Raw genomic sequence first — 16,195 nt, 5'->3', positions numbered from 1 at the left:
TAAGAAACTGCAATAAAGTAAACAAAAAACAGCAAATATACGTGTATTATATCACTTCACTACATTGAACGTTCCATAAATTTTAACAATTTTTAATTACATAGAAAAAAAAAAATTGGTGCAATAAACCAAAAAATCTATACAAAACAAAAATGCTTTCTTCTAATCATGTTAAATAATATACATATATATATATATATATATATATTTAAGTCAATAAAAAAAAAAACAACAAAAAACATCTATCAACATCCCTAGAACTATCCAGTGGTCAAATCCACTTCTATGCTAAACTTGAAACTGTGGCTTTATCAGATGTATATCTTTGTTCTAGATTTTGACATTCAGCAACAAGTTGGCCGTTTTCTACATAAAGATCTTTAACTAGGACATCTGCTTTTGTCAATCGATCCATCTGAAAAAAAAAATGTATAAGTTATAACAATCTTGTTATTCTTTTTACTATGTACATCTACCGTAACTTAAATCTAACTGGTTGAGTATGGGACTCTAGTAAGATGATAACACTGCAAAGAAAGGGACAGGATATGCGTTTCTATTTTTCTTACAACATAAGACTTCATTTTAAGCCAAGGTGGTCATATCTTAGAAAATGGCGCCCTACATTTAACATGTTATGTTTTCAGAAGACGACAAATTTTTGTTTATTGGAATGCTGAATAATTAGTTGCCTAAATATTTAAGTAGCAAATTCCCAATTCATTTGGGCAGTCAATTAGTTTTCAAGCAGTCTAAGTAGTACTAAACCATCTTGCAATTTGTCATCCGTGGCCCAATTTTCTATTTTATTATTACCTTATTTCTACTGTTAATGTTTGTCAACTATCTGTGAGAAAATGACAAAAAAATGGTTACAGAAAGTCTCAGCATAATAATTTCAAAACTAAATTTTAATTTTTCTAACTTTTTTAATGTTAAAAAATTTTAACTTTGAAAAATATAAACTTCAGCTAAAAGTATTGTAAAATATCAGTTACTGTCTATTAATATGTTTCAAATCATTATGTTAATTAAATCTGAAATTAACATTTATTTTAGTGTTTGGTTTAAAATCAGACACTCAGTGCTGCCTATGGGCAGCTTTAGTATTAAGAACATTCTGTTATACTAGTTAGTCGGAGTTAGTGTTAGAGTAATCATGCACGCCAGTACGGCCTCTGCATCATAGTAATATAGTTTAGTTTTTTTTTTTTTTTTGGTTGTTTGTGGGTGAAAAACGCTTGGGCGTTTATCGCCCGGTAGTTATTATTAAAAGGGTAATATAACTCCAAAATAATAAGCTATACAAGGTGTAAACTTTAATATTAATCATATAATAAAAATGTACTAAAACAAGCCAAGAAGGCAAAATAAAACCCAAAACTAATATCACAAAGTTGATAAAATAATAGAATAAAGAAAGTATAAAAACTTACCTAACTCTGATGGGTTGTGCAAAAATCCCCACCCCGGTTAGTAAAATTAAACACATAGAACTAAAAAATCAAATCGGAAATAAAGGTTAAAATTATTAAAAAACTCTCCTTACAGAAAAACATATATAAGTATATTAAATCCTTTGCAGTAACCCAGTACTATGCAAAAAGAGAAACATTCGCTCCAAAACCCTGCCATCATTGCCCAAGACATCACAAATGCTGCTGGATATATTAAACTGATGACGCAACGCTGCATAACATAGCAGTCCATGAGAATATGGTGCACAGTCATGCGGCAGTTGCATCGTGTGCACAGGGGTGGGTCTCCTCCTGACATTAGATATTCGTGTGTGATCCTCGTATGCCCCAACCGTAACCGGCAGAGGACAACTTCCTCACGACGAGAGTTCCTGCAAGAGGAGCCCCACGGCAACACTGAGTCTCTAATCCGTCGAAGTTCACTATCGACGGGGCAGCCGTCCAGCCACTTTGCCACCTTGCTCGCAGTGATTATTTTATATGATTAATAAAATCAAAGGTAGTAACTCGGGTGGTGAAAGGAGGCTGAATACACGCATCTTTCGCAGCAGAATCTGCCCTCTCATTACCAAGACTCCCAATGTGGCTAGGGATCCGCAAAAACCTACCCCCTTGTTTCGTTTTTCTAACTCAGCGATTTTATCATAAATGCCAACGACGACAGGATGTCCAGAATAAAGGTTTTCCAACGCCTGGAGAGCACTGTACGAGTCACTGCAAATAAGAATGTTCCTATATTTAGGGCCAATGATACTTAGAGCCCTATCCACAGCGAGTAGTTCCGCAGTGAACACACTCGTAACACCGGGTAGGCCAAACATATAAATCTGTTCATTGAAAACAAAAGCACAACCAACGTTACCGTCATGCTTCGACCCATCAGTATATACCACTACGTCTGGGTTCGACTTGGTGAGGAGAAACTGGAACACCTGCTGGTAAACAATAGGTGGCGTTGATTGTTTATCATACGTTGTAAGATCACACATAAAATTTACATGGTTTATTCTCCACGGGGGATTCGAGCACGGACATGATGGAAAGAACGAGGGAGTTCCAACATTCATATGCTGCAGCAGACGTCATCTACGGACACCCACAGGCGCAGTACAACGTGGACGGTCCTCATACTTCCTCAAATTAGGATTCTTAAGAACTGGGTCAAAAGCTGGGTGATTCGGCTGTCCGCTGAGACGGGCAAAATAAGATAACAAAAGCTGGTTTCGTCTATCACAAAGTGATGGCTCGCCACTGTCTACAAGTAAGCTTGCGATAGGGCTTGATCTAAACGCACCCGTGGCAAGACGAAGAAAAGAATGATGCACACCGTCCAGCATCTTAAGTACAGTTTGACGAGCTGAGGAATAGGCGACACAATCATAATCCAAACGGGAACGAACAAGGGAGTAGTAAAAACATAACATACACGACCGATCGGCCCCCCAGTTGGTGTTACTTAGGACCCCCATCATATCCGAAAGTTTGGAACACTTTGTCCTCAAATCCCTCATATGTGTGACCCAAGTAAGACGGCTATCAAAAAGCAAACCCAGAAACCTGACGTAAGTAGAGACAGCAATAAGCTCCCAGTTCAGAAAAACCCGTGGATTAGAAGGGTTCCATAGCCGAGAAAAGACTACACATTTCGTCTTGTCGGGTGAAAATGTGAAACCAGTAGTCCCTGACCAAGCCTCAAGGAGAAATATAGTGTTCTGCATCAGTCGCTACGCAGTGGGTGTAGAGTGGCTCGCAATGTAAATAAGAAAATCATCAACGAAAAGACAAGAGACAGGAGCCTGTACACAATTGGTAATGCTGTTTATGGCCACAGAAAACAAGGTGGCACTTAATACACTACCTTGCGGTACCATATACCTTATAAATATAGTATAGTTAGTTCTCAATCAGTGTGTAATTATTTATTTATACAGTTCATTATTCTGCTATAACGAACAGCCCGTTACTTTGGTCCTCCACCCGGATATATTTTATTGTGTGTGCAGAACATAGTTTGCGTTTATGTTCTTAATTCCAGACTAGTGCGTAATATTATCGATAAGAAGTGCAGTTAATATCCATGTGTAATACAGTAATTACTATCACGAGGGACAGTCTTCGCGGCGCCCGTCTAATTCGACTTGGAATGCAGACATCGACCTTGGTGCTAAGTAAACAGCCACTTCGTCATGACCTTCAAGTCAGGCTAGGTGCTACCAGTCGCTTATCTTAATTGTTTCAGATAAGTAATAACAAATTGGGAATTATCAGCTCCTTATTTACATACCTATCTTTGATATAGATTTACATTTACATTCCTTCATCATTCACATTATTATTTCTTACTTATTTATTCCATCCATATTTTCTCTTGAAGTAGAAATTACAACTTTGAAAAAACAACTAGGAGTATGTAAGGCTCAATTAACACGCATAAAAACATTTCTCGATAAATGTAATAATGAGACACGAAAAAGTAATATTAAAGTTAGATATGATGCAATGTCAAATATTTTAGATAATTTTAATAAAACAGCGTTTGCTAGAAGAACAGGACGAGAAAGATTACGATACGCATTTAGAAGATAGGTTAGATTTTGAAGACAATTACTATGAAATTAGGGCGCAAATGGAAGAATATTTAAAGGAAACATCAGTTTCAGAAACCCAGCACTTCAACTCACACCAATCTTGCATTAACGAAAACAAACCTTCAGTGAAATTACCAACAATCAATTTACCTCGTTTTAACGGTACGTACGAAAATTGGATGCCTTATGCAGATGCATTCAAGGTATTGGTTCATGACAATAAAAACATTAGTCCAATTCAAAAATTCTACAATTAAATAAAAATCAATTAATAAAAAATAAAATAATAAAAAACTTAGCTGTTACTGATGCTAATTACCCCGTTGCTTGGAAATTGTTACAAGACCGATACGAAAACAAGAGATTGATTGCATCGGCTCATGTTAGAGAAATAATTAATATTAAGTTAGTTAGTAAGGAAGACGTCAACGAATTGCGTCAGTTCATCAATACGGCAATTAGTAATTTTAATGCTTTCAATGTTCTAAATATTAAAACACCAATTCATGAAATAATTTTAAGTCAACACTATATCGATAGACTAGATGCAAAAACCAAACGAGAATGGGAATTAAAAAATTCTACACAAGATTTTCCATCTCTCAAAGATCTTTTTGAATTTTTGGAAAATAAATGTCAAGCCTTGGAGGCTTTAGCCTCTTCAAGCAGTAATAAACAAAAAACAGTGGACGAACGGCAAAAATATAAACCTGTTCGACATTCTAACTCGTATGTTACTACTGAGTCCAAAGTATGTGAATGTTGCTATCAACCTCACACTTTATACAAGTGTTTGAAGTTTAGTAATTTAAGTGTTTCTGATAAATCTAAGTTTGTTAAGGATAAGAAGTTATGTTACAATTGTCTTAGATTAGGTCATTTAGTAAGGAATTATTCCTCTAGAGGCTGTCGTATTTGCAAGGGCAAACATCACACCTCATTACATATAAGTTCACAAAATAATTTGTTTAAATCTAATAGCAATAATGATTAAGATTCAAACCAGAAAATTTCTAGTTGTTCGCAACACAGTCCAGCTTCACTTCATAGCTCTTCTAACACATATTGTTCGCTCAAATCAAGAGCGCAATCAAATATTCTTCTTTCTACAGCGATTGTTAAGGTCCAAGATAGTCAAGGAAGATTACAACCATATAGACTGCTATTAGATTCAGCTAGCCAATCAAACTTTATTACTGAAAACTGTGTTGAACGTTTAGGTTTAAGAAAAATTCGTCAGTCAGTTCCAATTATGGGTATAAATAATACTCCTACTAAAACAAATTATAGTGTAGACGTACAATTATTTTCTACTTATAACGCTTTTAGTACAAATATTTCTTGTTTAATGTTACCACAAATAACTAGCAATATGCCATGCAATGTTATCAACTACAAATCATGGAATCTGTCTTCGAATTTAAAATTATCTGATCCAGAATTTTATAAACCAGGAAATATTGACATGTTAATAGGCGCTGAGCTATATTTTGAAATTATGAAATGTGATAAAAGGGTAAGACCAGGTGGGTTTCCAGTTGTCTTTGAAACTGAATTAGGATGGATTCTATCAGGAAAATATCCATCAGAAAATACCTCTTCAAGTCCTCAAACCAGATGTTTAACATTAACAAATGATCAGCTTCAACAACAGCTCAAACAATTTTGGGAATTAGAAGAGTTGGTTGTTCTACCCAAGGCTAAGGAACAAGACGATTGTGAACAGTATTATCGGAACACAACAACCCGAGATTCTTCAGGTCATCTTAGCGTCAGACTTCCTCTAAAGCCAGATCATTTACCTTTAGGAGACTCATTTGATCAAGCAAGTTTGCGATTTCAAGCGTTAGAGAAAAGGCTTCAAAGGAATCATTCACTTAGTCTGGAATATTCAAAATTTCTTCAAGAATATAAGGAACTCGGTCACATGAAGCCTACTTACCTCTTAAAGGTAATGATTGTAAACAACAGTTCTACCTTCCTCATCATGCCATTTTTAAGCAAAATAGTACCACAATTAAACTTCGGGTTGTTTTTGATGGTTCAGCTAAAACATCCACGGGAACTTCTCTTAAAAACATCCTAATGGTTGGTCCTACTGTACAGTAAGAATTATTTTCGATTATGATAAGATTTAGAACCCATGCCGTTGCGTTTACAGCAGACATTGAGAAAATTTACCGCCAAATTAAAATTCATCCAGAAGATTGCAGCTTACAACGTATTCTTTGGCAGGATTCACCAACTGATCAAATTCAATGCTATGAGCTTCAAACGGTTACTTATGGCACTGCCTCAGCTCCATTCTTGGCTACAAGGTCCCTACAACATTTAGCAGAAGAAGAAAAACACATGTACCCAACTGCAGTCAGAATTTAATGTCGTGATTTCTACGTGGATGATTTAGTTTCTGGAGCTAATGACATCAACACAGCTCTGGCAATCCAATCAGAGTTAATAGAGTTGTTAAGGTCTGGTGGATTTTAACTGAGAAAATGGAGTTCTAATCATAAATCACTTTTAAATTCATTACATCAAGAACTTGTTAATACAAAAACATGAATTCAGCTTGAGAAAAAAGATAGCATTCAAACTTTAGGCTAAGTGGTTTCCTCAACCAGATGTGTTTTCTATTTCTTCCAAAATTCCACCATTTAAAGACGTAGTAACAAAAAAAGACGTAGCGTCTACAGTAGCTTCCATTTATGATCCAATTGATTTAATTAGTCCTATTGTAATCTCTTACAAAATATTTTTGCAACGATTGTGGCTTAGTGGTATTGGTTGGGATGCAAACTTACCATCATCATTGCTCCAGAAATGGCATGTTTTGGTGTCACAACTTTCTTTAATTGATGATACTAAAATAAATAGAAGAGTTATTATCAATAATCCTACAGATATTGAAGTTTACGGTTTCTGCGATGCATCACAGCATGCATTTGGTGCTTGTCTGTATTTGCGTTCTGTCAATTCTGAGGGAGAGATTTCAGTTCAACTACTTTGCTCGAAATCTCGTGTCGCACCAGTGAAAACTGTCAGAATACCACGGTTAGAGTTGTGTGGCGCTTTACTGTTGTCAAAATTGTTATGAAAAACATTACCAATCCTGAATTTGTCGATTGAAAGGGTTCATCTTTGGACAGACTCCAAAATCTGCTTGGCATGGATTTCAGCTCCTACATCGAAGTGGAAAACGTTTGTTGCGAATCGAGTTTCGCAGATTCAAGATCTAACAGACATCAATCACTGGAAACATGTCGCTTCGTCAGACAATCCTGCTGATCTCATTTCCAGAGGTTCCAATCCAGAGAGTTTAGATAAAGGCATCTGGTGGTATGGACCAATCTGGTTGTTTTTACCCTCCAGTTCTTGGCCTAATTCAGACAGTATGATGTGGTCAAAATATTCCAGAAGTACGACAACTGGAAACTAGTTTGACATGTGTTTGTCCACCAAATGACGATTTAGTTTCTAAGTTTTCAAGTATTCTAGATTAACACGAGTAGTTGTCCTATGCAAGAGATTTATTTATAATTGTCGTAATAAAAAGAAGAAAACAGGAAATCTTAATACTGCAGATATTCATGATTCATTACAAACATGCATCTGGACCTCAACTTCTGTTCCTAAAAAAAGTAAGCTTCTTAATCTTCATCCTTTTCTCGATGATCGTAACATAATTCGAGTTGGACGAAGGTTGAATAATACTGATCTTGCGTATGATATTAAACATCAGATTATTTTGCCACCAAAACACCATCTTACGATGTTGATCATCAAGGCTGAACATTTGAGGTTATTGCACGCTGCACCTCAATTATTGTTAGCTTCACTAAAACTCAAATATTGGATACCACGAGCTCGAAAGGTAATTAGAAGTGTTATTCATAACTGTGTAACATGTTTTCGATTTAAGGCAGCCTCGGCTAATCAATTAATGTGTCAGCTGCTCAAACACAGAGTAGAGATTAGTCGTCCTTTTCTTAACTCAGGAGTAGACTATGCGGGACAATTTCAAATCAAGTATGGGAATCCGAGAAGTAAAATAACAACCAAATGTTATGTTGCAATTTTTGTATGTCTTGCAACTCATGCTATTCACATAGAGCTAGTCAGTAATCTTACATCACAAGCCTTCCTCGCAGCCTTAAGACGTTTCACTGCAAGAAGAGGTCACATCGCCCACTTGTATAGTGACAACGGCACCAATTTTGTTGGAGCCAACAACGAGTTAAATTCATTAAGGAAACTCTTTCACGATAAAGAATTTAATACAGACATTGAAAATTACGCTGCCAAGTCACAGCTCAAATGGCACTTCATACCAGCTAATTCACCTCATTTTGGAGTCATGTGGGAAGCAGCTATGAAGTCAATGAAATACCATCTCAAAAGAGTCATAGGTAAAACTTATCTAAATTTTGAAGAATTTTCTACCCTTTTATCCAATATAGAAGCTATCCTCAATTCTAGACCTATTTCTACTTTATCCGATGACCCTAGCGATCCATCTTACTTGACACCTGGACATTTTCTTATTGGTAATCCTTTAATAGCACTACCTGAACCCAATTTGTTAGATATAAAATGTAACAAGTTTTTCAGATGGCAGCAGCTTCAGAAGATACGACAGAGTCTTTGGTTACGATGGTCTCACGATTATCTCCATCGTTTGCAGCAGCGCAGAAAGTGGAAGTCACCCTCCGAAAATCTTCGACCAGGTCTAGTAGTACTAGTGAAAGAAGACAACTTACCACCTCAATTTTGGAAAATGGCTCTAATACACAGTGTTTTCCCAGGTAAAGATGGTCTAGTACACGTAGTTCAGTTGAAGGTAGGCAGCACGTTTTTCAAGAGACCTATTACTAAACTTGTGCCATTGCTAATAAACTGAGACAATGTAATTAATATTGATCAAAGATCAACGTGCGGGGAGTATGTTTGGTTTAAAATCAGACAGTCAGCGCTGCCTATGGGCAGCTTTAGTATTAAGAACATTCTGTTATACTAGTTAGTCGGAGTTGGACAGTGTTAGAGTAATCATGCACGCCAGTACGGCCTCTGCATCATAGTAATATAGTTTAGTATTTGTTAACCTTATAAATATAGTATAGTTAGTTCTCAATCAGTGTGTAATTATTTATTTATACAGTTCATTATTCTGTTATAATGTACAGCCCGTTACATTTAGTTTTTCTTATTTACTATTTGTTTTTAGTAAAATGGTTAGGAACTCTATTAATATTTGAGCTTTTATTAAACACTGAATTTATTTTTTGTAAGCAATGCAAATTATTATAAATATTACTTTAAAATAATTATCTAGGTTTTTTAATATTAACAACTGGCTATAGAATCAATAAAATTGTTGAGAAAAAACTAAGTAGTTTGCTTCACATTGGCACTGTATTAAAAAAAATAGTATAAGCAACCGATTCTAGAAATATTATATAACAAAACAAAATTATAATGTTTTAAAACATTTTAAACTTATTATAAATGTTTTAAAACACTGTTTTCTTTTTTTTTTGGAATTCATATACAATTAAAGGAACTTGGTTTGTAGACTATGAAATGTATATTTGCAATTGTTACAAGAAAAATGCAGAAGATGTAATGCAATTGTTTGTTTATATTTGCAATGAATGCTAGAACAAAAGCGTTTATCTGTTTATATTTCATTTACGTCTGTCTGGTTAAATTTTCTTATTAATAACTGATCATCTTTTACATATTTTATTCAAAGTTTCAATGTAAAAAAATGGGTAAGGAGAGATATACAGTTAAAAAATTCAACTAGAACTGATATGGAGTGACCATGTTAAGTGGGTACTGTATTATATCTGCATATCAAACCAGTTACCCCAACAGGCTAATATATTTAATTCATAATACAGTACAAGAAATTTTCCTTTTACTGAAATCATATTTCAGTTCATTTAAATCACAAACCAAATGGGAAGTATGAACCAAAAAGATAAGAATTTGAAAATAATATATATTTTGTTAGCATGTATTATAATAAATTCTATCTATAAGAAACTTCCACTTCGATTGTAATGCTGATGAAGCTGCCAACCTGTAACCATGCTACAGGTACTGCCAGCATGAAAACAACTATCTGAATGAGAAATAAACACAAACAAATTAATGTTTTAATTTTCCTTAAATTTGTTCCCATCATAGTATCATATCAGCCTTCATATTTAAAAAAAAAAAAAAAAAATACCAAGGTACCTATAAAACCAAGGTCTTCAGCTCAGATCCCACCATCTCTCAAGGATTGATAACAGTTATAGAAAAAAATTAATATCTTCCTAATAATAAGGCTACTTATTACAGAAAATATGAATATGCAACTACTGAAAAGTCATTAAAATGGTCTAAGCTCAACGGGTAAAATTTTATGAGTCAATACATTTTAATGGAAAAAATTGGAATTTGCCAATAAAGAATAACAGTGATCAAACCATCTGATGTATAGTCTTGAGATTAAATAGAAAAAAAAAATTATGAACTCATTTATATATATATATATATATATATTTTAATAATTAAAATTTTAATTATTTAATTAAAATTATTTTACTAATTAAAAGGTACTCACTAATTCTTTTGTAACCCTTAACTGCTGCTGCAATTTCTCTTGAGTCAAGTTTAATGTTGCTCTTAAATTGACCAAATCTTTTTGATGTTGCTCCCAGGAGACTAAAATAATAGAAATAAATTCAATTAATTGCTTAATATAATAATTATCTAATTTTTAAATTACAAATATTACTCCTATTCTACAACAACTATGTTGTACAACAGTATTGTATAATATTAATAGTAAAAAAAAAAAAATTCCACAGTCCATACAAAAATCAATTCAAATGTCAATTAGAAAATGATTCAGTCAAATTAGTGATGAATCAGTTGTCGGTGAGTAAAGTTGTAGATAAGACTGCTCTTCTGTCTACTTTCCTTATTAAATTATATTTTTTAATATGATTATAAATGAGGATTTCATATGATATAATAATGCAATAATTTGTTAGGTTACTAAATTAAAATTTTTTTGAGTGTTCTGGTTTAAGTGAAGCAAATTAAAAAAAAATAAATTCGCAAAAAGTGGAAATGTATATAATATAAGGGATTCATTTCTAACTCAAAAATAACAGAATAACCATTGAGTCTAGGGAGTAGTTATTGAGGGAGGTAAGACAAACTTTAACTTCTGATTTATAAATTATTCAAAATGAGGTTATACAAACCAACCATGGTTCAATGAGCTTTGTAAGTCTGTTGATGTTTTTTCTTCTAAAATTGATGAATTTATTATAAATATAAATTTTTAAAGTAATATTGTTTGATAAAAAAGGAAAAGTTAAATTTAAAACTGAAAATTACCCAGCTTGAAACACAAGTTCTGGAGCTTCAGCAGTGTAGCCGTTCAAATAATTTAGAAATCCATGGGATTCCTTTATCTAAAAACACATTTCAGATATACTGAAGGATACTGCTAAATATGTTTAAATATATCCAGCAGCGTTATTGGAGGTCATTAATACTGCTCATAGAATAGAATAAAAATGAGGATAGACATCCAATCATAGTTTTGTTTCTAGATTTGCTAAAGAGCGATTGGCTAGATTTAAAAAATTCAAAAAGAAAAATGGTAACTTTTTGATGAAGAACATAAAGAGAAACCTTAAAGAGCATCAGGTTTACTTTAATTATCTGTCTCCATACTACAAAAATTTGCTGTTTGAATGTAAGATTTTTGCAAAAAATAATAACTTCAAGAATTCTTTGTTATTAGTGGAAGAGACCTATTAGGATCAGTGAGTGTATTGATGAGTTCTTGTATTGGTCATATTTTTATAAGAAATCATGGTTTTTTTTTAAGCCCAATGGATATGTCTTAGAAACAACAATCACAGATCATTTTTCTATTGTAGGATCATTGGAGACTGTTAAAAAGGATGGTGTTACTGGATGTTAAAATAGTACAGTTTTAATTTAAATAATGCTACAAATTGTTGTTCTTGTATTGATGAGATGAAACTCTAAAGGTAAAGGAATCCTTTACCAGAGATCCTGCACCATTTTATGGTGCAGGATCTTTAAACCAGGACGTACAGATGTTCATGATGCAGGCGGTCAGGGAAGTAAGTGAGTGTCAACCGATGATCTCGTTGAGCGAGTGGATGAGGGAATTTGAGAAAATCGTTGGTTCACAATTTCTGTATTGAGTGATTCATTTCCTGAAATTTCAAGGTCAGCTCTCTACACCACTGTGCGTGAGAGACTTCTGTACCGCAAACTGTGTGCGAGAGGGGTTCCCAAGATGCTGTCCGACCATCACAAAACAATGAGAATGGACGCCTCCCTAACGTTTCTCCAGCGCTACCACAATGAAGGAGAAGATTTTTTGAACAAAATTGTCACAGGGGATGAGACACGGGTCCATTTCGAAACTAAAGAACAATCCAAACAGTGGATGCATTCTCATTCTCCCAGTAAACCAAAGAAGTTCAACTGAACCTTCTCCAACAGAAAGTGTATGGCTACTGTGTTCTGGGACCGGAATGGAGATTTCTTGGTGGAATTCATGGAACGTGGCATGACCATCACTGCAGCCTCATACTGCGTGACTCTTCAATGTCTATGAAGGGCAATTCAGAATAAGCAGAGAGGAATGTTGTCATCAGGCATTGTCTTTCTCCATGACAATGCTCGGCCGCACACTGCAGCTGTAACAAAGTAGCTCCTGCAGTGTTTTCGTTGGGAAGTGTTTGATCACCCATCATACAGCCCGGACTTGGCTCCATCCGATTTTCACCTCTTTGCTCACATGAAACGTTGGCTAGGACAACAGTTTGGCACAGACATTGAGCTGCGTAGAAACATGGCTGAAAACACAGGTGGCTCTGTTCTATGATGAGGGTATTGGAAAGTTGGTACCACGCTATGACAAATGTCTAAATCGGAGTGGCGACTATGTAGAGAAATAGCGTAACTATATAAGTACTTGTTACAAATAAAAATTTTTTTATTTTCACTGTGGTTTTAATTTTGTGACCGATCAGACCTTGAAAAAAATTAACTCTCGTATTTTAATGAAAGTTACATTTTATTTTAAATTCATTTAGTTAGTCTCTATTATCAGTATATTTATTTTGAATTAATAGAATTAAAATTTTTCGTTTTGAATCTTTTTTTTTGTAATAGTAGAATTAATTCCTCCTCCATGTGCAGATTTCCTTGTTGGAGGAACTTATTATTATTATATATAGTATATTATTAATAATATAAGCAGAATTATATTTTATGCCTAATAAAAAAAAAAAGCTAAAGAAATAAGAGATTTATTTAATTCAAACTGAGTAATTATAACAAAAATCAACTTGTTAATGCTATGATTAATAGGATATTTTTGTGAAAATTATTTTGTTCAATGAAGTTAAAAAAAGAACAGTGTACTTGTAATGCCCCAAGTAGTTTTTTTAAAGATTTTTGAACCTCAGTGGAAGATAATTTAACATTCCCTGATTTACAGGTAATGTCACTTTAAAACATAATAGATATAACAACAGCAATAATAAAAAAAGAAATAACAAATAATAACACATGGATTTAGATTTGATAACTTGTGTTACTGAAGACATTGAGAGAGTTAAGTACGATAGTGATAATCAAAATAACAAATCTACATACATCATACATTTTTTCTTTATAAAATAATAATAATAATTTTACTAGCCATTATTTTTCATAAATATTTTAAACACAATGACATTTTTTAAACTTTATTATGCAAGCTAGTTTATTTATTCAGTAAATGTTAAAAAAATTTAAACTGTATTTTCTATTTATTTGAAATATTATGGAAGTTTGTCAACAAATTATTTTAGTAATGTTTATAGTTACTATATTTTTTAATTACACTTATTAGTACATTACATCAATTTTGAGAAGCTGAGATTTTTAATATTTCCAAATACGTGATCAAAATTCTTCTTCCCTTATTATTAGAGAAATTTTTTTGTACTCTTATGTGGTATTTTATTATTTTAGTAGTCAAATCTTTTTTTTAAGATAATAAACAACATTAACAATTTTTGTTATGTCTATATAAATTAATAAACTAAAAGACAAGTGTTTTGAATAAATATTTTTTAACTTTTTTTTTATTTAGTGATCTATAAACTTTTAAAAGTCTAAACTAATTAAATTAAAATTCAAACTAACTAAATATTATTCTTTTTGTTAGAAGTTTTATTTAGTTCAATATATATAATTTTTACTTTTTTCACATAAAATCTCATTAAATTATGTTTTAATATTTAAATTAATCTGTTCAACCAAATAAACAAAAAAATGTATAATGTATTTTATCAAAAACGTTTTATGGTTTATTACAGTGACATAAAACTATTCTCAGAAAACAAAATACAGAATAACAGTTACTTATTACTATATTACATAAAATCACCTTGAATAGCTTTTCCCATCTGTCTTTGCTGGTATTTTAGTGCTGATTGAAGGTGACGACATCTTAGTTCCTGATGATGTAATCTTGCAGCCAAGTTCTGCATAATTTCTCTTTCACACCAAAACAAAAATTATTTTTATTAAATAGTACATCTATTTAATAATGAGATAAATAAATTCCGATGCCTATAATAATCTCAGTGTAGTAAACATCATACATCTGCGAAAGTATACGCATTCTTTGAATAGCATTAGGTGGATAAGAAATGACACTATAACTAATATATGTATTATGATATATTAAAAACACAGAAACCATATATTTTATCTGTAACTTGTTATTGTTGTATTAATAAATACATCAAACTATTCATGAGGAAACTTTAATCTCAACAACTTAACCTCGTATTTTAATGATATTACACCCAGGTGCATGCACACATGCGTGTACAAACACAAACACACACACAAGTGTGTGATAATATAACTAAAGGTATTTACAAAGAAAACAGTTTAAGTTTATTATAAAATAGAAAAAACCCTCTTTTCTTAATTTCATTAGAAGGCCAATGGATGACTCATGTATGAAACAAATAAAAATCATTTTGGCAAACGATCAGCTTATGTTCAGAATCAATTATATATATATATATATATATATTAGGTAAACATTATCAATGTGCTTTCAAAAATAAAATCTGACAAAAAGGTTACGTAACTTTCTGGACAGATTTTATTTCAAATATGTCAAAGTTCTTAAATATAAATTACTTAATTACGCAGTATTTAAAGTACAATTACAAAAAAGTCAAAATATATAATAATAAAAAAAAAAAAATTGGGTCTGATTTGACCACCTTGATCAAATGATGCTCGAACATTAAAAATTATGCCGTATTAAGTCTAATTGTGGAGAAACAATAAAAATTAAGTAAAAAATGTTGGGTCCTAGTTGATTCCCTTGACCAACTGAGTATTTTTATCATAAAAATTGATGTATTTAGAGCATTGATAAAAAAAAACTTTAGTAAAAAAATTTGGGTCTCATTTGATCCCCTTGTTTTATTGCTACTTCCATAAAACGGTTTGTAATTTACAAATATCAGTCATAACTTTAAACAGATAAAGCACTGAATCAGATATAAAAAAATGTTCAAGTTGGGTCTTATGGGACCTGCTTTTTCAAAACGTTTTCATGTCAACTTTTCTTGTAAACAAGTTATCAAAATGAGAAAAAATTGTTTAGAAACAACAACATTGAATATTTCTCCATCCCTAAATCCCAATGATTTAAAACTCTGGAATTGTAAATTACTTAAGTACTTTTATCATATTAAAACTCAAATGGACAAATGTGGATATAGTAGGAATTAGTGAGGTTCGGTGGGAAGAGGAAGGCGACTTTTGGTCAGGTGATTTTAGAGTAATTAACTCAGCGTCAAATAATGGGCAGGCAGGAGTAGGTTTCGTGATGAACAAGAAGATAGGGAGGAGAGTGGAGTATTTCAAAATGCATAGCGATAGAATCATTGTAATAAGGATAAAATCAAAACCTAAACCGACAACGATTGTTAACGTTTATATGCCTACAAGCGCCCATGATGATGATGAGGTAGAGTGTGTATACGAAGAGATTGATGAAGCAAT

The 16,195-nt window shown here is 32.7% G+C and overlaps 2 protein-coding genes across 2 annotated transcripts in view; both read right to left on the bottom strand.

The window, feature by feature from the left end:
- The window catches only part of LOC142328285 (uncharacterized), a 198,347-nt gene that overhangs the window by 85,928 nt on the left and 96,224 nt on the right, over window positions 1-16,195 (bottom strand). The window lies entirely within an intron of this gene.
- LOC142327807 (uncharacterized) overlaps window positions 97-16,195 on the bottom strand; it is a 102,994-nt gene continuing 86,895 nt past the window's right edge. The window contains exons 17-19 of the mRNA XM_075371144.1: window positions 14,550-14,659; window positions 10,677-10,777; window positions 97-415 (exon numbers count right to left, since the gene is read on the bottom strand). Coding sequence (XP_075227259.1) covers window positions 284-415; window positions 10,677-10,777; window positions 14,550-14,659 — 343 coding nt within the window. The 3' untranslated portion in view covers window positions 97-283. The remainder of the gene's footprint in view (window positions 416-10,676; window positions 10,778-14,549; window positions 14,660-16,195) is intronic.

The sequence above is a fragment of the Lycorma delicatula genome, chromosome 7, assembly GCF_047948215.1.
Source record: "Lycorma delicatula isolate Av1 chromosome 7, ASM4794821v1, whole genome shotgun sequence".
NCBI lineage: Eukaryota > Metazoa > Arthropoda > Insecta > Hemiptera > Fulgoridae > Lycorma > Lycorma delicatula.
This window is presented reverse-complemented; position numbering and strand designations above follow the sequence as displayed.